The 26407-nt window shown below is 45.9% G+C and overlaps 1 protein-coding gene across 2 annotated transcripts; it reads left to right on the top strand.

Moving 5' to 3' along the window:
- The first annotated feature begins 1010 nt into the window (after positions 1–1010).
- On the top strand, positions 1011–26389 carry ddr2a (discoidin domain receptor tyrosine kinase 2a). 2 transcript variants are annotated; one of them, XM_076039656.1, is made up of 17 exons: positions 1011–1241; positions 11653–11766; positions 18083–18185; positions 18751–18982; positions 19671–19818; positions 20413–20515; positions 20901–21084; positions 21162–21402; positions 21553–21618; positions 22359–22495; positions 22608–22818; positions 22899–23131; positions 23210–23337; positions 23433–23630; positions 23705–23939; positions 24378–24527; positions 24682–26389. In XM_076039656.1, exons 2-17 carry the CDS (start codon positions 11685–11687, stop codon positions 24823–24825), a joined length of 2595 nt encoding a protein of 864 aa, XP_075895771.1. In that variant the 5' UTR covers positions 1011–1241; positions 11653–11684; the 3' UTR covers positions 24826–26389. The 2 variants fall into 2 exon arrangements, with proteins under 2 accessions (XP_075895771.1, XP_075895773.1); XM_076039658.1 differs by having other exon boundaries at positions 1013–1241; positions 22659–22818.
- Positions 26390–26407: the final 18 nt, after the last annotated feature.

Below are 26407 nucleotides of genomic sequence, written 5' to 3'. Positions count from 1 at the left end.
TGGAGCGCCGTCGCCTCTGCAGGCTGTGTTTTTTGCATTAACGCTCGCGGCGCGTTGAATCAGAGTTTCCAGCGCGCATGGTTCATGTTTAAGATGGGCCCTGAGCGTGCAACCGAGCTATAGCCGTGCAGGAAATATCCTCTGTGGCTTCTTCTCCACAGTTTTTCCTTCCCGGCTCTCTGAAACGTCCCCACAACGTGAAATACCTGCAGGGGAAAGAAATAAAGTCTGTACGGCTGCGCCAACAAACTGAACATACTGCGAGAATTTTTCCGCTCTGTTTTTGTTGTTCTTCAGCTCACAAAGGCACAATAATTGAATGTCGCGGCCATTTATGGTAACACATGTCACTTATTTTGGGGGATCAAGTAGTCGTTGACGCGTATTTGTCCAAATCATATACACAACAGCTCCAATGATCATTTCAATAAATCCCTTTAAGTCAGTGAAGAAGTTTAAAATGCAAAAAAGTCACAGCAACAGACTCTGTGACGTCAACATACGACTCTGACCTCTTGACCCGCACAATTGGCCTGTCTGGCCTGTTAAACTGCAGCCTCAGTCTGTCAAACTCCCCGTCCTTCACGCAGGCGCTTCACTCAGTGGAAACAAAAACAAATAACACGGCGGAGCTTAAAAGCTTCTGATTAATTTTGAAGAGAGCGCCCCGGCGGCGACAAACACTCCTTGCCTGCGTTGTTAATAATGGCGCTGCTGAAGGGAGCCCAGAGGTCAGCGGCGTAACGTCGGCCGCCGCCTGAAGCCGTCGGGAAGGAGAAAGGCTCTTTTCACTGGGGGGTGGAGGTGAGGAGGGTGGAAGCTTTCTGATGGAGCGTCGGATTCAAACTTAATTGAAACCTTATGTGTGGCATGTGGAATTCTGGGTCTTTGGCCTGATCCCAAGAATCCACAGAATGTGAAGGTTTTTTTTCCCCTCCCTCCTCCTCCTCCTCCTCTTCCTCCTCCCTCTCTCTTCCTTCTTTTTCTCCCCCTCCTTTCTCTCTCCTCTCGCTCTCTCTCTCTCTCTCTTGCCCCCATACATGCAGGAGTTTCTTACATCAGCCCAGAGAGCCGAGCCGGAGCCGCCGACGGATAAAGCTGGAAAAACCTTATCGACGGCACCGAGACGGCGAGAGGAGAGGAGGGTTCTCGCACGGTGACATCGTGCCATCTGGACTCTCACTGGAATAGCCTTCAGCCACCTCGGAGCAAATGATCTGAAAGGATAAAACGTCTCAGAAGTAAGTCATTCCTTTTCTTTTGCACACCTCCACCCCCCTCTCTCACGTCTCTCCGGCTGCTTTCTGGCTCCGACTGATTAAAGAGTTTTTCCAGTAGACGAGGAGAAAAATCTGAAAGTTTCCCCTTTCCGGGAGCCTCGGTTGCACGCTGAGCTCTGGAATTTAGTCGGTGGCTGATGTTTTTTTTTTTTTGTTTGTTTGTTTCATGAAAGAAAAGAGAGGAGATCCGAGTGAAGCAGTGCAGTTCCACATTCAACCATCTCTCTGACACGGTGCAGCTACAGCTGTTTCAAGTTGTTCTGTAACTGCATATGCACATTTTAGAAAGTGCTTGATCGCTTTTGCCCTTAAATACACTTTAAATTGTGCAAGCTGAGAAACATTTTCAACCTAATAACCTTTTTTTTGGAGGGGCAGGGGTTAAAGCAACAAGGTATTTTTGCACTCATATTCTACTCAAAATTAAAAAATAAAATAAAATTTAAAATAAATCAGAGAATTTGAAATAAAAATGCAGTCTGCTGGATTAACGAAGAGCAATGTGACACTGTATCCAGCAGAAGTATAGCAAACATTAAAAATAATATATCAAAAGACCACCTCTAAAACTAAACTCACACTTTCATATTTTTCTCCACTTTAATTGTGAGTCAGAAGTTTGAATCCCGGCTGAGTTTGTCGGCCACTTTGGACGTGTACTGCACTCAGCTGATGAAAAGCTTAATGTTGCTCGAGTTCCAGCTGCCCTCTCACACACACACACACACACACACACGGCCCGGTGCGTGTGCTGCTTGTGGTGGTGGAGGAGGTGGAGTGTCAGTGTTACGTAGGTGGTATGCAGGTGTCCTCCTGTGGTATGCGGCTGCTGGATGTCCACACACAGGCCTCTCTCTTCTTCTTCTTTCCCTGTGGTTACTCATCTCAGCACTCATCTGGTAGGTGAAGAGAGGCGGCGCTGCTCAATGGAGTAATTGTTACGTGCGCGTGTGTGTGTGTGTGTGTGTGTGTGTGTGTGTGTGTTAGAAGCGAATGTTTGAGATCTTTTCGTATCTGCACATACCTTTTTTTTTAACTGATGTCATTGTTCATTGTGTATCCTGTACAAAAAGTAGACATAAGTTGATGTGTCAAGTAGAAAAAAAAAAGAATTGTATACAACTTAAAAATACTACCATGGACAATTTAAAATATTTCATCCAGACCTTTAATTCATTTGTTTACTCTTTTTCTGAAACTATTTATTCACAAACCAGATGGTTTTTCACTCTGCAAAAAAACAATCTTAGTTGTTTTCTACATTTTCAGGCTATTAAAGTCAAAGGTAAATATGTACTTAACAAATCCAGGTTTACTGTGAGGTGCAGCGAGCATGTGCAGTCTTTAAATCGGCATCCATGTTACTCAAATCTGTGTATGGCAAAGGAGGAAGCGCAACGCGAGGCCGCCACACGCTCTGCCACGGTTCTCCTGCGCGAGGGGTTTGCGTCTGCGCAGCATCAAGCTTCAACGAGCCAAGTTCTGACCAAAGTTGACTCAGACCTATCTGGTTAATGAAAAAAACAAAACAAATAAAAACGACTACAGGAAGTAGAGGAACTCTCGCGTCCACTTGGACGGACCCTTCCTAATATAATTGCGGACTGCGCCTTTTTTTTTTTTTTTCTTTTGCCGTCCATGTTCGGTGTCAATATGCTCTTTGTCAAGACACCGGCGGTTTTTGCTGTTGACGTCTGCTGCACAAAGTGGTTGCAGTGAACGTGCAGTGTGTAACAAACTCTTTGCTGGTGTTTTCATTAGTTCAGACGTTGGCAAAAACAAGGAGGCGAGACTCAATCGTGGATGTGATCCAGCGTCGCGCACTGCATCGGCCGGCTGTGTGTAACCTGAGGCCGAATGCATAAATACACAAACGCACGCGCACACACGGAAGGCGCCCACACATGCTTAAACACACGATGTCAGCCGTGGCGCGTCCCTCGGTGACATCTCTTTTCAATTAGCAGGCCTTCCCTCCACAGCTTGGAGGCCGTCCTCTCATGAGGGCTCTAATCACACGGCCAACAACGCAAGGCTGTAATTTCCACTCCCCACTTTCAAAAACACGGCCCTGCAGGACGCGGGCAGCGCTCGCGCCGCTTTGATTGGAGGTGTTCTCCAAATCGATGCCTCGGAGCGCCGGAGAGGAGCAGCTGCGCCTTCCGCCCGGCTCCACGAAGCCAATGTTGCATTTGCTTAAATATATCCTCCTCTTTAACCGTGCCACTTGTCCGCCTCCGCGCCCCTGCACGTGCGTGAACCCCGACCCTGCCCAAACCCGGCGTCCCGCGCTCATCGCCAACCCAGCGCAGCAGGATCCGGTTACTCGCAGGCGAAGGCGGGCCGCAGCTTTCGGCTCGGCCGAGTCTGAGATGCAAAGCCACATGTGACAAATACGGAGTTGGCACGACCAACGTTTTTTTTTTGTTTTGTTTTTTCTCGAATCCTTTGATTTCGTCTCACGTGTCCGTATGGTGAGGAGCCCACAGAAATCGTTTTAGAAGGGGAGGGAAAACTTGATGGAAAAAGTTGATTGGATGAGCCCTGTGTTCGTCCCACCCAAGCAGAGCAGTCAAAGCTTCCTATTGGGGTGGGTGGACAGCATCAGTTCTGGTAAAACTGTTGCTACAACAAAGACCATGCTAATCCCTTTTGCACGTGCTAGGCCAGAGGTTGGCATGTCTCCTCATTGTCTTCCTCTGGGGGTTTTTATTTGTGGCTAGCAGTAGCTAGCTCCCTTCCCATCACTCCTGAAAAAGTTGAGTGGTTCTGGATTCCACTCTCAGTCTTACAGACGCCTGAAAACACCTTCTGGACTGGCAGGATGCGGGCGCGACTTCAGGGGCGGAATTTGTGAGATAGCTATGCGAGATATGACAACAATATTATTTTCGATTCCGTGAATGTGTGCCACGGCCGTGTTTATTTAAGGCTTCTGATTCGATGCACATGACAGAGGGGGAGACCACTCCAGTCCCAAAAACCAAATCACGACAGAGGAGGCAGAAAATAGAAGGTGCACACAAAAGTCCTCGTCTGGATTTTGTGGTTGCACACGTGGCCTCATCCTCCACCTCCCGTTTACAGGAACCGCTCTGATTTTTTTGTTTGCCCGAGGCTCGTTCTCTATCACCCCTGTCTCCGCTAATGACAGGCCGTTAGCTCGTTTTTTATTCCAGCATCAAACGGACCTCAGGACGCACTGCAGAAAACAGCAGATGACTTAATGACAACCCAGACGGCGGCAGCAGATAAGTTGTCGCTGCTGACGTATCTGACGCAGCTCAGACGGTTTTACTCTTCAATAAAACAGTTGTTGTCCACAAGTAAAATCATGTTTTGTAGCAACTTTGAAATTTAGCCAAGTAAGTTTCCAAAATCCTTATTTTAAAGGGACAAATTACAGAACATTTTTTTCCCTCCTCCGTGTTAATTTGACTGCAGGATTTAGTTTTCAGGTGTAATTACATGTAATCCGGTTTATTATGTGAAGTCATGTCTCCTGATTTATGTTTATGGTAGCCACCTTTTGGCTAAAAGCTCCTCAGAATGGTTCCTCTTTAAAGCTGCCAAGTGGTTGACATTTTTAAAATCCAAGCAAAAAAACAAAACATGCCTGCTTTTTCTATTTTTCCGCCTTTTTAGAACCTCTGAAACCTTTTTTTTTTTTTTTTATGTTTGTTCAATGTTTTAATGTTAATTTTTTTTTTTAATTAACATTGATTCTGGTACTCACAATATGTTTTAAGTTCGGTGAGGTTTTACTCTGTTGCCATTAATACGTCAAATGAATGACACTGAAGCATTCATGCAACAAATTTTAAAAAATTTAAAGCTGTCCTGTTTCATTTGAAATGCAATGCACTCATAGAAAGTGTTTATTGTGTCTCGTGAAGGGTCAGAATACAGTCCTCATCTGTAGCTGAGTGCACAAATGTGTGTGGAGGACAAGGGGGGGGGAAAAGAGTAGCGCTTCGTGGCATCGTCCCGTGTTTTTCCAATCTGACAGCGTGGCTGCCAAGTTTGCGATGTGGAAATTCAATCAAGATGAATTTCCATTTTGATTTTTGCATTTTAATGGGGGCGGGGGAGGGGGCGGCGACGTCTCTCCTTATGTAACAAAAACAAACAAATGTTACCATTGTGATTATCAAAATCGATTGGAGTAAAATATACATCTCACATATCGTACGGCTTGGAGCTGCAACTTCCTCTGTTGTACCTTCACACTTTCTGTTTCCCCCCTGGTGGCCAGTAAACATCACCCACCAACCACCTCTTTTTTTCTTTCTTTTTTTAACAAGCTCCTGCACGCTGCCTCCCCCGGCCCCGGGCGACAGGAGGCAGTGGCAGCGAGGCCTTCCAGCAGGTGTGCTCCTGCTAAAACAGCCTCCTAGCCTCCAGAAACCTGTCAGAGTGCAAGAAAAAGTAAATAAAGGAAGACAGAAGAGAGGCTAACTTCTGGAGCGCTTCGTTTAAGAGTTGCCTCGGCCTCCATCTGTTTCTGCTGCAGCTGCAGTTTCAGCCCCGGAGCAAATAACTGAGCAGGAAGACGTGACAGACAAAACTCACCAGGTGGATTTGAAGCAATGGATCTTCCACCTGGAGCCAAACTCTGAATCCGCCTTGTTTGTCGTGACGTGGAGCGTAAAATATCACAACGACACTTTGAGTTTTTGTTGGAACGCCTCTCTGCGGGTGGCACATGCTGATCGCACAGTAGGTGCGTTGTTTCCTGTGCAGCCTTCCCACCCAGACAATTTTATGACATTACTGTACTCCACGTATGTGAGTAGTGTGTGTGCGTGCGTGCACGTACAGCCTTGTGCAGGCATGTTCCTCATCCCCCACGTTTTAGCTGCGCGAGTGTTTACACGCCCTCACCTGGGTCTGATTAGGTGACGTGGTTCAGATCTCATCATAAAATAAAATGTGATGCTCGGGTGCAGCTTTTAGGGGCTGGAGGATGTAATGGAGAGCACATGTGGATGGTTGCGGTTGCGTGGCATGCATCACGCCAATGCGTCAGTCACCAGTGCGCACAAGAACCCACGCACAACGGTGCACAGATTCCCTGTGCGTGTGTGTGTCTGTGTGTGTGTGTGCAAGGCCTCCCGTGGTTTTTAGATTTAGTATGTGAGAAGCCGTGCAAAGCCTCGTGACTGCAGATGTTTTTTTGTTTTTTTTCAGATTACCAGTCCAATACGATTCTAATTTTTGCCATTCTGGACTTTTAATGGTTGTAAACGCAATTTAATTGTTAATTCCATTGCATTGTGCGGCTGCTGCTGCGTCATATTTGTTTTTATCAGACCTCACAAGCTTACTAAATGTTATGAACTTGTCAGAGGAATGTTCAGGGGCCACATTTGCATGGCTGCGCCAGCCAAGGATGTGTTCAGGTCAAGTTTCTGAGTCGTGCCGCCGCCCTGGTTCTCACACTGAGCCTCCCTGCAGACTTCCACCATCCAGGACAGGGCACTGTGACTAGTTGGTGCAGTGCTTGGCTCTTATTTACCCTCTTAACCTCGGCTGGTCGCCTGTAAAGCTCCCAGAGTGTTGACACTGCAGTGTGACAGAGGCAGGGAGGAGAGCCAGGCCGAGTCTGAGTTGTTGACTTTTCAGGCCCACTGAGGGTGCAGAATCTGGTGGTGCACCAAAAAAAAAAGTCTCTCATGTGCCCGGCGCGCTGCGTCCTGACCCTCCGAGAAAACCCAGTTGATTCAACAAACAAAACCGCCGTCCTGTTTGCGATGTCAGGGTTCTGCCAGAGGACATGAAACGGAGCAGGGAGGTGAGATGATTTTCTTTTTTGGGGGGCTGTGACCTCTGCAGCGGCCAGAACATTTGTTTTTCTTTGCGAATGACAAAAAAAAAAAAAAAAAAAATCAACAGTTGCACTTTCCTGTTTTGTTTTTCGCTTGCTTGGAAATGGTTGTTTCTGTATCTGTATCGCCATTGAGCTCTGCGGGTTGTTGGTTTTCTGGGAGGTGCTCCAGGGGAAGGGGATTCGAGGGGGTGGTGGTGGTGGTGGGGCGGTGGGGGGGGATCCTTCACCACTTCCTCTCTGAGCCTGGAGGGAGATGATATTTACGAGATGGAGGCTTTCTACACCCCTGAAGTCACAACCCACTTCAGTAGTCACAGCATTCAGGAGCACAACGTCCCACAATAATTTCGGCTTTCGTCAAAGTGCTTGAAATCAAATCACAGCCCCATTCAAACTTTGCCTGTGAGACTGGGAGACCACTTTGGATTGAGAAACCATAAGATAAACCTGGAGGTTCTCATCAAGCCGGTGAAATGTTTTATCAGCCTGACATCTGAAATTATCATATTATCATATTATTGACCACATTTGCTACTTTTCTTCACGTCATTATTATTTTTGTGTCAAAAAAATGAAATAGAACAATTTAACTTAAATAAAAGTCATGATCATTGGCTAATTTAGAAGGAAAATGGGGCTGCGATCACCTGGCAACGTTCAGGCTTATTGTTTTAAAGATGCTATCGCTAAATAAATAAAAGACTAGAAGTTCCTGCCCATCCGCCCCAACATGTGCTTCATCTGACCTGCCGCAACATTAACCACTCGTAATTTATACACAATAAGGTTTGAGCCCCGGTGAGCCGTCGGCTGCCAAACCTAACAGAGCGAGTGCGAGTGTGAGTGCAGGTTCAGACTAAAAAGAAATGCTGAAGAGCCGCTTTTACAGAATTAAAAAAAATATATCACCACGTTGCTGTCGTCGAACAGAACCAGAGGTCTCGGGATAATGTGCATCAGCAGCGCAGGTTCACAGGGAGGATCAAACAAGAAGCAGGACACATATCGTCTTGCTGACCCGTGGATCTCTGATGTTTTTCAATCATCTGCTGGAAAACAGATATTTTGTTTTTCACCATACAGACTTCTATGACCGTGTGGCCAAGAGTCCTGTGTTAGCTGTGGGCGGGACTTAGAACGAAGGGGTCAGGGCTGCTCACACACAAAGCCGCTGGCTCTTTTCACATTTTTTCATCAGTCGGTCGGTTCTGTATCATATCTCATTCAATCATTCATTCATTCATTCATTCATCTTCTATACCCGCTTATTCCTATTCAGGGTCACGGGGGTCTGCTGGAGCCTCGTGAAGGCAGGGTGACACCCTGGACAAGTTGCCAGTTCATCGCAGGGCCACATAGAAACAAACAACCATTCACACTCACACCTACGGACAATTTAGAATGTTCAATTGACCTCACATGCATGTTTTTGGACTGTGGGAGGAAGGTCCGTGTTGTGGCTCTCGTGTCTTAAATAGACGAAGTGAACTCAATAAAACTCCAAATTAGAGGCAGTTAATTGTTTTCTGTGTCATAGTTTCAAGTCCGCTGTGTTTCATTTTCGAAGTCGGCGTTATTTCCCTACAACCCCACAACTGCCCTCACAACTTGCACCTTTCCGCATCTTATTTTCCCTCTCTGTGCATGTCTCCTACCTGGGACCTGGGAGCCATGGGAAACTCACTTCATATCCTGAACAAACTCTCCTGTAGCTGCTTGATTGATTTTTTCCTCACTACTACTCTGGGATTCTTAAAAAAAGTATGAATAAAATTCTGACATGCAGGTGTCGGAGTGGTCCCGCTGCCTCTCCTGCCTTGGAAAGAGAGAAGCAGCTGAAGGGTTTGTGCAGCTGGTCCTTGTTGCGTTCCTCTGTCTCCGTTTCTCCATCTCTCTCCCGCTGCGGTTTGTGTTTTCATTCCAGAAAGATCAATGTTTTCGTAAGGCCATTGGCGAGAAATTTTATAGTATAATTGTGCTTCAAGGATAAAGTTTTGTTTTCAATTCATGGGTGGATTTAATTGATCAGGCTGGGAACTCATTGTCTTTGTCTTGGGAAAGAAAACAGCAGAATCCCGATTGCGTGCAGTATAAAAGCGTTGCCGTTCAGATGGTCCGACTCTCAGTTTTAACTTGGAGAACTTAATTGAATTAAAATGAGAAATTTCCCGGAATGGAACCTTTTTTCTTTGGAAGGCAGGATAGGATGTGAATGATTTTCTCCTTGCCCTGTTGTCGGAGGGCCCAAATGAAAGGGCAGTTTCCACAGCGGTGGCCTGTCCCAGTGCCTCCAGCGGCTCGGTGTTCTGGTGTCGCTAGGCGGGAAACCGCTGGTGGAATAATCAACTCGGGCGGAGGACGGTTCAGACATACAACCATTGAGACAAGGGTACAAGTGAATAAATAAAACATTTTGGAAGTGGCTGGAAATATTGCTGTCTTTTAGTTGTAGTGATTTATTGTGACAGAGAAAGTGTGTCCCATCATCTTAACCGTCCCGTCGTCATTTTTGAGTGGACATTTGTCTGTCTAGTGTTCGGTCATCAAATAAGAAACTTTATTTTTTCTGAAAATTCTGCTTATTTAAAAAAAAAAAAAAAAGGTTTCACAATGAAAAATGTCAGAAAAATTAAGAAAAGAATAAAATATTTTCCCTCTTTTAAGAAAAAAAATAGCGAAAATGATATTTGAAGGACCCTGTCTTTTTTTAAAAATTTTTTTCATGGTGAACGGTTAGGGAGAGCCTGAGAAAATGGTGTCACTCACTGTGCAAACACGTTCCCCTGAAAGCCTCTAGATGTGGAACGAAAGGTCAGTCACTTTCCCCCCGTCACGGCACAGACAGCCTTCACATAAATGTGCGTGCTACCACCCCCAACACACACACACACACACACACACACACACACACACACTTGACTCCCAAATGCTTCTAAAAGCCATCAGGTGTTTGTGTTTCATTAGCTGTGAAAAGCTATAGGAGGAGGGAGCTTAGCCGAGGCGGCTCAGCGGGAAGTGGCTGCAACCTGAGGCCGCAGGAAATGGAAGGGAAGGAAAGCAGCGGGATTATGTGCCGAGTCACAATGAAAGAGTCGAGTCATGCCATAATTAGTGTCACAAAACCGACCGTAAACGCCGGTTGCATGACACTGGCTAGAGGTGGGTTTATTTTTATTTTTGTTTCGTTTTGTTTTTTTGCTGGTTCCCTCTGTAAGGACTCAAAAGCTTTTTTCAGTTCGGGTTTCCAGAATGTGTGATGCTTTCACGTTCTCTTTTTTTTTTTTTTCCCCAACAGCAAACCTAAACCTCACGTAACCCTTCCAACCATTGCAGACTGACAGTTTCCTAATTTAAAAGATGGATTTTTGCTCAAAACTCACAACTGGTTAGTGCTGCTGAATTCAATGAGATGAACAAGTTTTGCACTCAGCGGCAGCATAGTGAAAGTGTGTGTGTGTGTGTGTGTGTGTGTGTGTGTGTGTGTGTGTGTGTGTTTATAAAGCTCTGAGTTAATGCTGCTGGTCTTTCTGTTGTTCCAATGTGGGCCTTCGTCAGGAAAATATTGTTTTTGGCTCTCGCCGAGCTCCAGGAAACAAACCGACGCCTCACAGCGGAGCTTCCCACAGTGCCAGGGCCATTTTGTTTCGTGTCGGGTCTAATTGGGTTTAGATAACCCCCGGTTTGCCACGTTCTCTACTGTCTTTACGCTTGAGCACAAAACCCGACCAGGAGCAGGACTTCGCTCTTGGTTTCGGTGTTTTTCTCATTTGCTGCACAGTTTGGTTGCGTAAGAAGTCATTTACAAGGTGTGAATAATAAAGCTGTCCCCGCTTATATAAGAAACACTTTTTTTTTTGCCTCTTCTGAAAAAACAAAAAACAAACGAGGCCTGTGTTTTAACGAAATAACTGCGGTGAACTAAATGTAAAATTCTGGAAATGCTTTTTTAAAAAAATGAAAGACTGAGCATTTAACGCTACACGACAGTATCCCTGCAAAAAGGTTTATGAAGTTGTTGCGGCTGGTGTATGTTTCCTTATTTCTAACCTCTGTGAAGCGACAAACCACTCCAGACGGTTTTTAGGCCACGCCCACCAGAGACCGGCTGAAGTCATGTCTGTTGGCTCCCTGTCCTTTTTTTCTTCTCATTTGTCCTGCTGCCTATTCACTCATCATTTATTCCTACAATTAGTTCATTGTGCCAAATGAAATAAAATAATGAAGGACTTCTGTTTTTCAAAATGTAATTAAAACAAAGTCGCTCCAACTGATGAGGCAGCGTTGGAATAACTCCACTGTCAGAATTTAATAGTGTCATAAGAACATAAATAAATGGAAATCTGGTGTTTGGTGTCAATTAATGTGTCTTTTATTGAGTGATATAAAATATATACTCACAATTAAAAACACATTTTGTGTGTGTGTATGTGTGTTTATCCCAGCAAATATTTGGTTCCCATGAGTACAGGCGCTGAAATTAGAAGCAACACGCTCCACTGCTCGCACACATGCATGACCTGCTGCGTTTTTCCTCTTTTTCAGATCCAAAGACGGTTCCTTAGTGCGTGTTTGGGATGAAGCACCAGCGGGATGCTCGTCTCCTCCTCCTGGTCTTCTTCTGCCTGCTGGGCGTTGCCACATCGCAGGTCAACCCAGGTCAGCACACATTATTTTATCCTTCTCCGCTCCGACCAGAATCTGTTGGAGAGTTGTTGTTTTTTTTCCATCCAGTATAATTGGCTTCAGGCTTGCTGGTTGGGTGTGTTGGGGCTTCAGTTCCAGACCGGCACAGGTCCAGAGGCTGCTCTGTGTGGTCCCCTCTCTCTGGTTTGGCCCTCTTTGGCCCATCTCGGCACTCTTGCCTTCCTCCAGGTCTCCCTCCACTGTACTGGAGTGTGTGTGTGTGTGTGTGTGTGTGTGTGTGTGTGTGTGTGTGGTGTGTGTGTGTGTGTGTGTGTGTGTGTGTGTGGTGTCAACGAAAAGGTAGCCAATGATATATTAAAATAAAAACATTTGGTGGGTTACATGGTTGTGTTGCCAGTTAAAACCTTGCTGTCGATGCTTTTGTCTTTAGGCTGCGATCTCTGTGTCGAAAGCCGACATGTAATTAGATTGAAGCTGCCATCAATAATGTCCTGGCTGGTGGTTCATTGTGGCTGTTTACAGGTCACACGCTAGCCTCATTCTGCAAAATGAACCCTAAAAAGTCAGGAACAAAAAATGCCTCGTCACCTCCACATCCTCTCTTCCCACTGCAGGACATTCCTGCTTTCAGAAAAGAGCCTCTGGCATTAAATTCAACATTGGTTGCTGCATTAGAAAATCGAATTAAATTTTCTTACAGAGACTCTCCTTTTTTTTTTTTTTTTTTTTTTTTTCCGTGACCCTGAATAGGAATAAGCGGGTATAGAAGATGAATAAATGAATTAATATACTTTATTTTTTATTTTTTATCTCAAATGATGACCTTTTGCTTGCTGTGTGTTAGGGGTGTGCAGGAGAAGGGGCTAGAAGCTGTAGCAGAATTCACCTTCAAGCAAAATAAAGAGTTATTTCTGTCCCTCCAAGTTGACGGGAGAGCAACATGGAGATGGCAGGAAAGTGTTGAGAGGGGTTTTCAGATTTATTGCAAGGCTCAAGTGAACGTCTCCCACATCTCCAACCAGTCACACAGGATTATTTAGATCTTGATTAGTTCACAAACTCTGACAGCTGCAGCTTTTTCATGACTTTATTTACAACTCTCATTCCTGTTATGAATCTTCTCTTCAAGGATTTTGATCACTGTGGGAGTTTTTCCTCTCGCCTGTCAGCGTGTGCGTGCGCGCACGCAAGTCAGTTTCTTAATGTGCCTTTTTGCATGCATATATCCGCGCATTGTGGATCCAGCTATTCCACTGGAGCCTGTGGCTAATGCATACCAGACATTCTGACAGCAGGAAAGTCCATTGAAATACGGCTCCGTCTTTCTCTCCCGTGTCAGTGTGCGGTGCATCTCCCAGTTTTTGACCGCTCGCGAGTCGCAGAGAGGATTGTTTGTGCATCTGATCTGCTCGGAGTTCGCCGAGTTCACCGTTCACAGGGAGGTTTTGTGTCAATAAGTGGACTCGCCAGAGTTTTTTCCCCTCTCAATGAAGTGGCGGTTAGATGCATTGTACCCGCTGCCCGACCGGCTCTGGAATACGGAAGAAGTGCCTTTTTCCCCCCGCAAGTCTGTCTCTTTCTTCAGTTTGTCTGTGTAGAGAAGAGGGTCGTTTTTCCACAATCTGGAAATATTCTCAGTTTAATTTAGAGGAGCTGAGAGGACGAGCCGTGCCAACTTTCCCCTGTTTAAAATTCCCAAGCAATGGAGTTATAACCTCCCTGTCTTTCCCATTTTACACATGAGTGGGCGAAACTTCAGCTCACTGTGGAAGGGGACGAGGCCTCGACAGGAGCAGCAGCCTGGGCAGAGCTGCCGGATATCACAGGATTATTGCTATGCAGGCTTCTTCTTTTCACTGGGATGGTTAGAATTAGTCTCCCATGTCTCCTGTCTGGCCTCCTCTGGACCGCAGGGCCATGTCCGGTGCACTTCCACGTTCACTTTGGAGTCAGTTTGAGTAGAGATTTGTTGCCCTCAGTGACCCGATTGCTGCTTTAGTCAGTTTGTAGTGGCTGGAGATTCTCCACAAATGTTGCAAATAGTTAGACTGCTTTAGACTGCCCAGCAGTCTGTGCGAGATACTCCAGTATCAGTTTTTACAGGAAGGCTGTATACAGAAAGCTAAATATGCTGTTTAGTGGAGATACAAAAGGTTTCCTGGAGAACTAATTTTTTGAGACTTCTCAAAAATATGTGATGTAAAAATGTTCAGGATGAAAAACAACTCATGTTACTTCTTCATTAAAAACTGAATGTCAACGACAAGCTTTATTGAGAAGGTTTGAGCCAAAAGAGCACCATTTATCCAGAGGATGGTTGATTAAACTACTGTCGATCATTAAGCCACAGCTCGCACTTCACTCGCTTTGAGTTTCTGTCAAGAAACCTAAACGTGGAACGCAACACATCACCGCTCCGACGGCTACTTAGCAGATGGCTCCAAGTTGTGTGTCACTAACGGCGTATGTTTTGTGTATATATATATGTGTGTGTGTGTGTGTGTGTGTGTGTGTGTGTGTGTGTTTGAAACCGGCAGTTGGGCAGCAAACACCGCGGAACAGACCGGCCTTTCAGTAGCCAGGGTGCGGTGAAAATCAAGAGGTGAGAGCGAGGCTCCGGCCGTTCCTCCTCCATCTTGCCCTCTCGGCTCCTCCACCGCACAAGGCCGCTATTTTTCCTTTTTTTTTTCCTTTCGGCCCTGATATTTTTAGAACCTGCGGCCGAATATTGAGCCCAGTTTGTATATGTGTGTGTGTGCAGAGTAGAATCTGCATATACGAGACTGTGTCAAGCAAAACTGGCTCGGCTGCCCCACCCCCAGAGCTCAACCCACGGCTCACCTCTGAGCGGGCTGCGTAGGTAAATAAACACGGCAAAAAAAACAACATTTGGACGAGCGGTCACACATCCGGCACAGCGCGCTGCAAAGCATGTCGCTGACTCCCCGCAGGATGTGGCCAAAGACTCTGATAATGAGTCCTATTTTCATCAATTACGTCCGGGGCCAGTTTTTGTGAAATCCCACTCCTGCTTCCTGCTGTGTTTCTGGAACACAAAAAAAAAAAAAAAAAAAATTCCAAGGTGTCACCACATATGATCGTTACTCACCTCATTTGCATGACATGACACAATAACCACAGCGTTTTTATTGGCTGTTCAGTACATGAGGCTGGCCGTGGAGTCCAGACAGAAAACTGTAGTTGAGGAGCTGCTCTGTAGTTTCCTCCTCCTTGCTCTGGAGTCACTAAGTCCGATTTGTTTCTTGCACAAGTCTGGACGGGATGCAGCGGCACTTATCTCAATTTCATTTCTATAAATTAATAGTTTTAAATATTTGGAGGCAGATGCTGCTTATGAAAATATTTTTTTATGATTTGCATTTTGTCAAAACTCTCCTGTGCTGCAAAATTCAATAGATTGATATTTCATAATGGGTCTTTTAATATGTGTCTCTAGCCTGTCAGCGAGCTCTCCAGAAATGACCATCCTTTACTTTTTTGCTGCATCTCACTTCTCAGGAAGTTCGCATTAAAACAGACAGACATACAGTATGTCCCCTGTGATATCACAAAGGGTGTGATACCTTTGCCAGGCTTCTGATAACACCACCCGCCAGGTCTTTTTTGGTAGGTCCCACAAACCAGCAATTACCAAAGGAAGCTAAATAAACAGTGCAGTCTTTCTGCAGGAGGCTGTAAACACAGGGCTAAATATGCTATTTTCAAACAATTCATTTAAATGTTTTGCATTAACACATGCAAAGTCTATTGCGTACTATCTAGTACTACAATGCTTGATTTTCATACAGCAGATGAAAAACAAAGATTTGAAAATTACGGAGCCATCGGCAACATAATTCGGAGGCGACTGCAGGCTTATGACGGCATGGAAAAGATTTCAGAGAGGACAGCATGAAAGGGCAGAGGAGCCCAAGATGGACATCTGGAAGAAGTTTTCGCTGGTCCCCTCTTCAAATTGGCACTGCGGTCCCCGTCAGGACCACGGCCCAAGTGCCTGTGTGTGGTTTCACTACATCCAACAGGTCGCCAATGGAAAACGCCTCAGGGCTTTTTCACTTTTAGGCAAATATTTTGCTGGACAAAAGAGAACGGCAAGGGGACAGAAGAGGAGCAGGAAGGTCATAGTCAAGCTGCAGCTGCTGGGAGCCCCTCAAAGTTTCTTCTTGGGACCAAGGAACCATGCTAACAGGGTTAGCATGGACCAAGGAACCATGCTAACGGGGTCAGTCTGACGTGAATTTCCACTTCCAGCTCCATTAAATCTCACACAACCAAATCTGCTTTTTTTTCGCCCTTTCATCAGTCAATGAGGATAAGCATTGGTCACATCCTGTTAGGTGGAGTTATCAACAGAAGACCAGCTTGGAGATAACATGAGCTGTGGGGGGAGTTGGGGGAGGTTCCCTTTAATTTTCCCTCTCGGAAACACCCAGAAATCAGCCGATTTGCTCTCAGCCCCCGTAAAAAAAGTTAATGGGCACTGTGTCAGCCCTGGCACGCTTACCCCAAAGTCTTAATGAGATGAAGGATTGCCTAAATCAGGTTGTTAATGTTAAACAGGCCTCCACCCGTCGCTGAAGAGGAGGAGGTGCAGTGGGGAGAGGGGGTTAGTGAGCGAGGGGATGGAGGGTAGAGACCACACAGGAGGAGTGAGTGGAGGACAGGCTGGAGACAGAAAATAGGAACATGAGGGGGTGGAGGGAGAGACAGGAAATGGAGGGTATATTCCTCCTATTGACCACACAATGGGCCCCGGGCAGCCACATTTTATACACACACATACAGAGAAAAAAATCCCAAGTGCCTCCACATGTGTTTGATTCGGCTGCTGTTTGGACTGGCAGAGGCTCGGAATTGTTTTAATAAAAGCTGCCACAATTTTTCATGCAGGGAAGAAGTGCGCAGCTGCCAGTGTGTGTGTTTGTGTGTGTGTGTGTGTGTGTGTGTGCGTGCGTGTGTGTGTGTGTGTGTGTGTGTGTGTGTGTGTGATATATCACACCCCCGCTGCAAAAAGCTGCATATTAAGTGGTTCCGCCACACAGATGTGGAAGGGTGCCTGGTGAGTGTTTGATCAGGGCTTTGGATTTTTTTACTGTTCCAAACCTGCGGTGGTCGGTCTGAGAGTTGACGTGTGGAGAGCCGCATGTTTGAGAGGGTGAAAATCCAGGTAGGCTTAAATACCACACATGGAATTTTTTTTAATCCTGCCTGGACAGTGTGGTGTGAAGAAAAAAAGAAATCCCTGCAGTTGAATGAGTTCTCTCGTCTAATTCTTCACCCTCTGCAAGGAAGGTTATTGTTTCTCTGGGAGGAAGGAAGGAAATTTTTGAAGTAGTTTGGATTTATCTCAGGTATCCATCTGGTAACGTGCCCGCAGAAAATGTTTGGAATGGGGAGGTCAAACTTGGAAGGGGATTGTGCAAACCTCCCTTTGGTCACATTTAAAGTGGACTGGTCACATGTTTTCCCCCCCACGCAGTGAATCACCACAATGGGACATTCTGGACTTTTGCAACAGAGAGTGATTTTGCTGACTTTATTGCCTCATCTGGACTCATGGCAAAGTGATATTGGGAGAGAATTCTGAGAATCACATATTGCCTGCACAGATTGCAAGTGAGGAAAATTGCAATGAATCACGCTGCAGCGGTGTTGGCACGGCAACAACAAGCAAAAAAAATGCATATCCTGTCACGTCAGGATAATGGATCAATCCATGTAAACTTTAAATATAAGAAACATATGAAGAAGTAAAGTTGGAAGTTGGAAACAGGTTGCTCGTCGGAGTTGCTCAGTCTCTTCCTGGCAATTTTATGTTGTGACAATTAAAAAATAGCAGCCACAGCGTGTAGCAAATGGCCCATTCCAATTTCAGTTTCATTTCTATCGACCAACCTGATGAAAAGATGAATGTGGGGTTGACCACGGTTAGCTTGGGAAATGGAACAGGCTCTGTAGCCAGTGTCTCAAACCGCAATGTCATTAAAAAAATAGAACAGACTGAGTCAAGCATGCTGTTCAAGCGAAATATTGTGCCGAAAAAGTCCCAGATGTGTCACAACATTTCAGTTGTGGGCTCTTTATCGGAATTCTGGCCTTTTATTATCCAAAACATGCTAACGGTAGGTCAGCATACTGCTCTTGAAATTAACTCCAAAGGACTCGAGTATATCAAAAACATCCTCATCATCCTCTCCTCACATGCTGCCAGAGTCCATTCGGGTTCATTTCCATCATTTCCATCACATTTCCCTGTGTTTTCTTTTTTTCTTATCTTATTTATTTATATATTTCTTCTCTGTCTCAGGCGTGTGTCGCTACCCATTGGGTATGTCCGGAGGGCAGATACAGGACGAGGACATTTCCGCCTCCAGCCAGTGGTCCGAGTCCACCGCCGCTCGCTATGGCAGGTAGGCCTCCGTCTTGACTTTCTCTCTGACACACACACACACACACACACACACACACACACACACACACTTCTTTAAAATGAGTGCGTGTGTGTGGTTAGGTGGTCCTATAGGGTGTCTGTGCCTGTTTATTTAATGTGAACCACAAACCGGGGTATCAAGTCTATGCACAGCCACAAAATTAAGGTCACCGGTGTGCCTGTGCGAGTGTGTGAGTGTGTGTGGCCTTGTGTAATTATCAGGATAATTGATGTAAAACACCTTTGCCCATCTATCCATCCTGGCTGCACACCCCCTTCTCACTCCCTGCCAGCCTCCTAACAAACTCTAGGAGGATGAATTTACGACGCAGGCCGTCAGCGAGGTGTTTTTATAAGATGCTGTAAGATTGGAAATGTACTACTGCTTCGCTCGCAGATAATTTACTGTTACCCTATTTTTTCCATCCACTTTTTTTTCCCCCTCTCCACGTTGACTTTCCATCCCCCCCTCTACCAACCCACCGACCTGCTTGAACACTGGATATTTTCTTTTTTTTTTTCACCGCTTCCTCCTTCTCTTCCAGGCTGGACTTCGAGGAGGGCGACGGCGCGTGGTGTCCAGAGATCACCGTGGAGCCGGACAACCTGAAGGAGTTCCTCCAGATCGACCTGCGCTCACTACACTTCATCACCCTGGTGGGCACGCAGGGCCGCCACGCGGGCGGCATCGGCAACGAGTTCGCCCAGATGTACAAGATTAAGTACAGCCGCGACGGCAGCCGCTGGATCTCGTGGAGAAACAGGCAGGGCAAGCAGGTCAGTCGCTGTCCTGCCGTCTTGTTTAGAATGTCTCCCCAATTTTCAAAATGTGTCTTCTTCGTCAAAAATTTCCTCTTAGTGGTGTTACTGCTTCTATGGATAGAAATGAAGAAGAAAGAAAGAGAAAAAGAGAAAAAAAGAAGAAGAAAACAACCGCCTACTCCAGTCCAAATGCAATTATTGCAGCATTTCGGCCTGTCTCGGCCTTTGTCAAGTAACTGTGAGGTGGCAACAGAGGTGGAAGGTATAAATGAGGAGCAGGTACACACCTGGTAATCGTCAGCCACTAATCACATGCAAGCAGAAGGAAGGAATAAAATGTGTGAGGGACAAACACAACACAAAGTACAAACAGACAGACACGCAGACAGACAGGGAGCTCCAAGCACATCTGTGTGCATATCTGACACTCAGCATAAGAAAGCGTTACAGTGTCTGTGGGTTCAGGCCTGTTGTCACTGCATTATCTACAGTAAACAAACCTTTATCGCACATGTCTAATAATACACAACAATACCACCAATACACAGTGTTCCCATTATTGCCTTCTGCCCGTATTTTTATATTTATGTATTTATGGCTGTGGTTATACCCAGGTTACTAATTGACATAACAGAGATAGTCTCTGTTCTTGCTCATGGGGTCTGTGTGTGTGTGTGTGTGTGTGTGTGTGTGTGACCTGCAGGTGATTGAAGGAAACAGGAACGCCTACGACATTGTGCTCAAGGACCTTGAGCCGCCAATTATCGCCCGCTTCGTGCGCTTCATGCCCGTCACGGACCACTCCATGAACGTCTGCATGAGGGTTGAGCTGTACGGCTGTGAATGGCTCGGTAAGAGGAGGGGAGTGGTGGGGATAGAGGGAGAAGACTGGGCTGGGCGGAGACCATAATACTTTTTTTTTTTTTGTAACTACAATGTGGAAATGGAAAGATTCTGAATTTCAATACTTTGGGCCCATTTCTTATTTCTTCATTGCGTCAGTTCAGTTCATGTGCGTTTCACTCACCTGTAGTTCTCAAAGAACCTCGTGCATGTAACGTTAAACAAAATTCCGTGTATCTGTATCTCTGAGAGGATGAGTTTGTGTTTAAAAGTTAAATGGACACATGGCAATGCAGCACGTCTGTGAAAGATCTGAGTTGTCCAGTAACTTGACTTTCAAGTAGTAATCCATCCTGAGTGATTTCTTTTTTTCTGGGTGGATAAGAGGTGAAACAGTAGAACCAATCAAAACATAACAGTTGACAATAACAACGAACAAAAAGATTTAAAAAAAAAACAAGATAAAATGAAGAGACAGAAAAGTCTTTAAACTCTCAAACTCACATATTTCCTATTTTGGTGTCTCAGCATTAAATCGCATTAAATTGCAGTTGTCTTTCCTCATATTTGATATAAAAAATATAAAAAACTCCACTTTGCAGACGGATTGGTGTCATACAACGCTCCAGTCGGGGAACAGATGAACCTGCCCGACAATCCTGTTTACGTCAACGACTCTGTCTACGACGGAGCCATCATCCACAGGTGACATCCCGACTCTCATCCTCACCGTGCTTTTTTTCCCGCCCAGCGTCACACTGTTGTTCCTCGGTTGCCGTGGTAAAGGAGCGCAGAGACAGCCAGACGGCGGCGGCAGCGGGCAGCAGGTCATAGTGGTTTGCTGTTGGGCAATACCTCATGGGAGCAACTGAGTCAACTTCATTTGAAAAGAATAAAAAAAAAACGAAACAAAACGGAATGAAGCGGTCATGCTCCTGTTGACACTGGTGTTGAATAATGTCCTCCATGACACATCCAGACTTCCTTCCGTCTGTCACACAGAGGAGGGGAAGAAAATGGCCTTTTCTGAAGTGAGGAATTGTTTTCACAATGCTGCCCCCTAGTGTTTAATTGTTGCTTTTCCCCTCAGTATGACGGAGGGTTTGGGCCAGCTGACGGACGGCGTCTGCGGCTTGGACGATTTCACAGACAGCCACGTCTACAACGTGTGGCCTGGGTACGACTATGTGGGTTGGAGCAACGCAAGCTTCCCCAGCGGATACGTCGAAATTATGTTTGAGTTCGACCGCACAAGAAACTTCACCAGCATGAAGGTGAGTCCCCCGGCCATCCTTTCATGTGTCTGTTTACCCATTAAAAGTGCTGAGTGTGCATCTCCGTCCACGTGCAGGTCCACTGCAACAACATGTTCTCGGAGCACGTCAAGGTGTTCCACCAGGTGGTGTGCTACTTCCGCTCCGACCTGGACTGGGAGGCCTCGCCGCTCTTCTTCACCCCGGTGGCCGATGAGAAGAACCCCAGCGCCCGCTTTGTGACAGTCAGTCTGGCCAATCACATGGCCAGCGCCATCAAGTGCCAGTTCTACTTTGCTGATGTTTGGATGCTCTTCAGCGAGATCACCTTTCAGTCAGGTGCCGCTTATTCTGACTTTTAATATTTTTTTTTTTACTTTTACTGCCTTGTGCTTATATTAAAAGAAAGAACTTTTCACTTGAGTATCTGGTAATGTCAAGTTTTAAAACGTAACGTTCTGACTGTGCCGCTGTGATCTAACCTTTCAGACACAGCCATGTACAACACAACACTGGCTCCGCCCAAGACTGGACTTCCTCCCAACATACAACCAGGTCAGTTGTGCGCAAGCACGTTCAACTGAGACAAATTCTTTCTTACATGCCTGTTCACACACTGAGGAAGACATGGTCGAAACCCATTCGTGTTTGGTAGATGCCTGTCAGTAAGACAATTAAAGACTTTTGAGATACACTTGAGTTTTGCAGGCTGTACTTCATTTTTTACATGTATGTTCTCTCATACTATATGTAGTGAGACAGTTTGATAACACAGACACACTTGTGTACATAAATCAATAAAAGATTCTTGTACAAAAGAATTGGTTGGAATCGAGATTAGATAAAGTGGTATTGGCCGTGCAAAGGCCAGTGAGGCAGTTTATCGAAATAAAAGCATAAAGTGCAGCGTGAGTCTGATTCTTTGAAGTGCAAAAAATGGCCGTATTGCACATATATACGTCACTTTTCATCATACCGTGAATTTGCAAAATCCATCCTTCACTCTGCCTGCCACTTTTTGTGATGTCACTAAGGGCACTGATACCTAAATGTTACCTCGACAATGGTAGTGATAGCACAGCTGGCCAGCTGGCCACTCTGTTTTTCATCACCATTTACACTTGTTGACGGTCCATCAAAGCATCAGTATAAAACAGGAAGCTGAAACTCTTTGTAGGAGGCTGTTAACAGAGGGCTAAAAAATATAGTATCATAGTATCTATATATAGTATCCATAGAGTTTTGGATAGCTGAGAAACTAAAGACGTGTTTTTTTGCCTCCCGTCTCTCTCCAGAGGACGATCCCACCCACAAAGTGGACGACAGCAACACCCGCATTCTGATTGGCTGTCTGGTGGCCATCATATTCATCCTCGTGGCCATCATCATGATCATCCTGTGGAGGCAGGTGTGGCAGAAGATGCTGGAGAAGGTGAGCTCACAGCCGCCGGGTCTAAGAGTCTCTCCTGCCTCGTCTGCTCCTTCACACCGCTCCCCCCACTATGCCTCCCTCCGCCTCCCCCCCACCACATTCTGTATTCTAGGCCTCTCGCCGGATGCTGGATGATGAACTAACCGCTAGTCTGTCAATACAGAGCGAGGCCTTCGTCTACAACCACAACCAGTCGGGTTCGACCGCCGAGCAGGAGTCCAATTCCACCTACGAGCGCATTTTTCCCCTCGGCCCTGACTACCAGGAGCCGTCACGCCTCATTTGCAAGCTGCCAGAGTTTGCGCAGGGTTCCGAGGAGCCCGGTAGGTGTGCACTTTTTTTTTCCCTGTGACATTGATTGCATACGAAACCGCTCACAGTCCCGCCGTGCATCGCCTCCCAGCGCCGACCAGCACCGCCGCCTCCAAATCCACCACGACCTCGGCGGCCCAGGACGGCGTCCCTCACTACGCGGAGGCCGACATCGTCAACCTGCAGGGTGTGACGGGCAGCAACACGTACGCCATCCCGGCGGTCACCATGGACCTGCTGTCGGGGAAGGACGTGGCGGTGGAGGAGTTCCCGCGGAAGCTGCTCACCTTCAAGGAGAAGCTCGGGGAGGGCCAGTTCGGAGAGGTGCGTCTTAGTTGGATCTCTTTTCTCAAAGACCGCCACCATCAGTGTCTGATGTAGATGCTGCTCTTTTCCCCTCAGGTGCACCTGTGTGAAGCGGAGGGCATGCAGGAGTTCATGAATAAAGAGTTTCTGTTCGACGTGCCTGAGGAGCAGCCTGTCTTAGTGGCCGTGAAGATGCTCCGCTCCGACGCCAACAAAAATGCAAGGTCTCTGATTCTATGACAAGCTGCGATGGAGTTATTTTGTTCTCTGTGTAAAAAATTGGTTTCACATTTTTTCTTTTTTCCCCAAATTATGCCAGGAATGACTTTCTAAAAGAGATAAAGATAATGTCCCGCCTGAAGGACCCCAACATCATACGCCTGCTGGCCGTGTGCATCTACAGCGACCCCCTCTGCATGATCACAGAGTACATGGAGAACGGTGACCTCAACCAGTTCCTGTCCCGCCACGAGCCCGAGGGGCAACTCGCCCTGCTCAGCAACGCCCCCACTGTCAGGTGAGAGGCGTTGCATTTCTGCGGCCGCACTTTCGTGAGGGTGGTGTTTTTGACGCCATTTCTCCCCTCCACAGCTACGGCAACCTGTGCTACATGGCCGCTCAGATCGCCTCGGGGATGAAGTACCTCTCCTCGTTGAACTTTGTCCATCGGGACTTGGCCACGCGCAACTGCCTGGTGGGCAAAAACTTCACCATCAAGATAGCCGACTTTGGCATGAGCCGAAATCTGTACAGCGGCGACTACTATCGCATCCAAGGCCGGGCGGTGCTGCCAATACGCTGGATGTCATGGGAGAGCATCTTGCTGGTAAGGATTCAATGTTGTCCGTCCAGCCATACATTTTCAATACCCGCTTCTTCCTGAGCTCAAGGTCATGGAGGTCTGCTGGAGCCTATCCTAGCTGTCATAGGGTGAAGGCAGGGTGATACCCTGGACAATTTGCCAGTTCATCGCAAGGCCACATAGAGACAAGCAACCATTTGGACTCACATGCACACCTACAGACAATTTAGAGTTTCCAATTACCTCACATGCATGTTTTTGGACTGTGGGAAGAAGCCGGAGAACCCAGAGAGAACCTACACAGACACAAGGAGAATAGAAAGGTCCCAGGCGTGTCACCCCATCATTATTATTATTATTGTTATCATCATTATTATTATTATTATTATCATAAAATCTCGTAAAGTCCTGAGTATATAACTTTTTCCAGATGGATGTGATAAGTCCTGTGTTGCTCTGCAGGGTAAATTCACCACAGCGAGCGATGTGTGGGCGTTTGGAGTCACTCTGTGGGAGATTCTGAACTTCTGCAAGGAGCAGCCCTACTCCCAACTCACGGACGAGCAAGTGATAGAAAACACAGGGGAGTTTTTCAGGGACCAGAAAAGACAGGTGAGTGTACCCCCATACTGGCCCTCTCAGACCTCTTGTTTCCCCTTTTTTTTCCATTTATGATTTATTATTCTAAAACTATATAAATCCCTAGAAAACACCTCATTTAGCCCAAAAAAGAGCCGTCGTCACATTTTGCACCCTACTGTTGCAGATCTACTTGCCTCAGCCAGTGCTTTGTCCGGACTCGCTCTACAAGATCATGCTGAGCTGCTGGAGGAGGAACACAAAAGAGCGGCCCTCCTTCCAGGAGATACACAGGGCCCTTCTGGAGCAGCAGCCGGGCCAGTGTAAATGACAGTGACTCCCAGCCTGCTCACCTCTGGAGCAACGTGGACTCAGAAACCAGGAGGGAGCTGACTTGTGAAGAAGCAGCCGTACGTGAGCTCCAGGCCTCCAGGCGTCCATGCCACGGTCTGACAAACTGCACAGACTTGCGGTGTGCCTAAGTGTGAGTGCGGTGTGTGTAACTGTCATGTTTGCTTAGACATTTCATAGCGATACATGTTCTTTGCAGGCTGTAGTACTCTGATTTTTTTTAGTCCACCAGCCCTCAATGACACGTCCACGTGACCAGGAATTTGTTGAAAAAGAACCAAAGTTATATGTAGCAAGTGACATTTGGCACTTTTAAAATGTTATTTTTGTTTTGTTTTCATTTCTCTGGGGTTTTAAATTCCCCATGTTTCCATGTGTGACAGCAAACTGTCTATTTTTGTTTCTTCTGGAAGACTGCTTGAATGTACAAAAGTGCAGCAAAGTCTGATTGTCATATTTCAATATCTCGAGTGTTTCAATTTATTTCAGACTCTCCACTCATTTCAGTGTGTACGCAATCAGTCAGTCAATCAAACTTTATTTAGGTAACGCTAAATCACATTAGCCCCAACTGCATTAAGTATAACATCCTCTCCCTGATGGGAGAGACAGAGCTCCCTCAGTGGTCCAGGCCTGCCTCTGCTTAACTGAAAATATTCTGTTGATCCTTAGCGCAAGTACAAAGTGATTCTTTCCTCTCCTGCAGCGTTTCCATTGTTATTTGAACGTGTGTGTGTGTATATGACTGTATTTTCAATTGATGTCTAAATCTCAACCAGTGATATCATGTACAATATTTATGTGTTAATATGCCTGAGTTCTGTTCTTGTGTTGTAGATATAAATGTGGAATTATGTGTGCCTTTTTTTTCTTTCTTGTAACACGTTTGATGAAGGTTCTATCTTGCTCTTTTATTTCAGATGTAAAACTTACCCTGCCCCCATCACAGCATGCCATGAGCTTTATTGGTTGCAACAGTATGTGTTTATTCAGGCACTTTTGTGAAGGTGTTGCTGAGCAAAAAGTGGAGGATTTAGGATCTTCTTCTTCTTCTTCTTCTTCTTCTTCTTCTTCTTCTTCTTCCTAATGTAGCAGCTTTTACTTCTTGTTCCACACCGACTTTTTAACCGGTTCTACTGCACTAGCAAGCTCATATCAGAGGCCTTTGTCCCCATAATGCGTTTTCATGAACATTGCTCACTTCTGCCCTTTTGCTGTGCTCTATTTCCCCTTATCAGTCATCTGTTGGATTGCGTAAGAAGCAGAAATGTTAGTTGACAAAAGGTATTTGGATTTATCCTAAATCATGACTCCCAACAGACAAAGAAATATATTTTTGTGGAATATTTGCAATCTTTGATTTGTTGGAAAATATTTTAAACTGATGTTTTTTTTGTTTTTTTTTTAATTGCACCTGGAAAATTCAAATTATGAGTTTTATAATATTTTTGTACTCATGTGTTTTTTCCTGTGAGAGTGTTTTTAAAACATGACAAAAATAAAATTTGTACATTAGTAGACAATAATAAAGTTTAAACAGGAAATTGTATCTCTTGTGAATA

The sequence above is a fragment of the Nelusetta ayraudi genome, unplaced genomic scaffold, assembly GCF_046127955.1.
Source record: "Nelusetta ayraudi isolate G7.1 ecotype Tasmania unplaced genomic scaffold, CSIRO-AGI_Nayr_v1 ptg000059l, whole genome shotgun sequence".
Classification (NCBI taxonomy): Eukaryota; Metazoa; Chordata; class Actinopteri; order Tetraodontiformes; family Monacanthidae; genus Nelusetta; species Nelusetta ayraudi.
The sequence above is the reverse complement of the archived record's forward strand: the minus strand, read 5'-3'. Positions and strand labels throughout refer to the sequence as shown.

Excerpts from the sequence above, each read along its gene's own strand:
- ddr2a (XM_076039656.1), top strand. The coding sequence starts at position 11,685 with ATGAAGCACCAGCGGGATGCTCGTCTCCTCCTCCTGGTCTTCTTCTGC. Across the intron at positions 21,619-22,358 it reads TCCTCCCAACATACAACCAG|AGGACGATCCCACCCACAAA; the intron begins GTCAGTTGTGCG and ends GTCTCTCTCCAG. Across the intron at positions 23,631-23,704 it reads AGCAACGCCCCCACTGTCAG|CTACGGCAACCTGTGCTACA; the intron begins GTGAGAGGCGTT and ends TCCCCTCCACAG.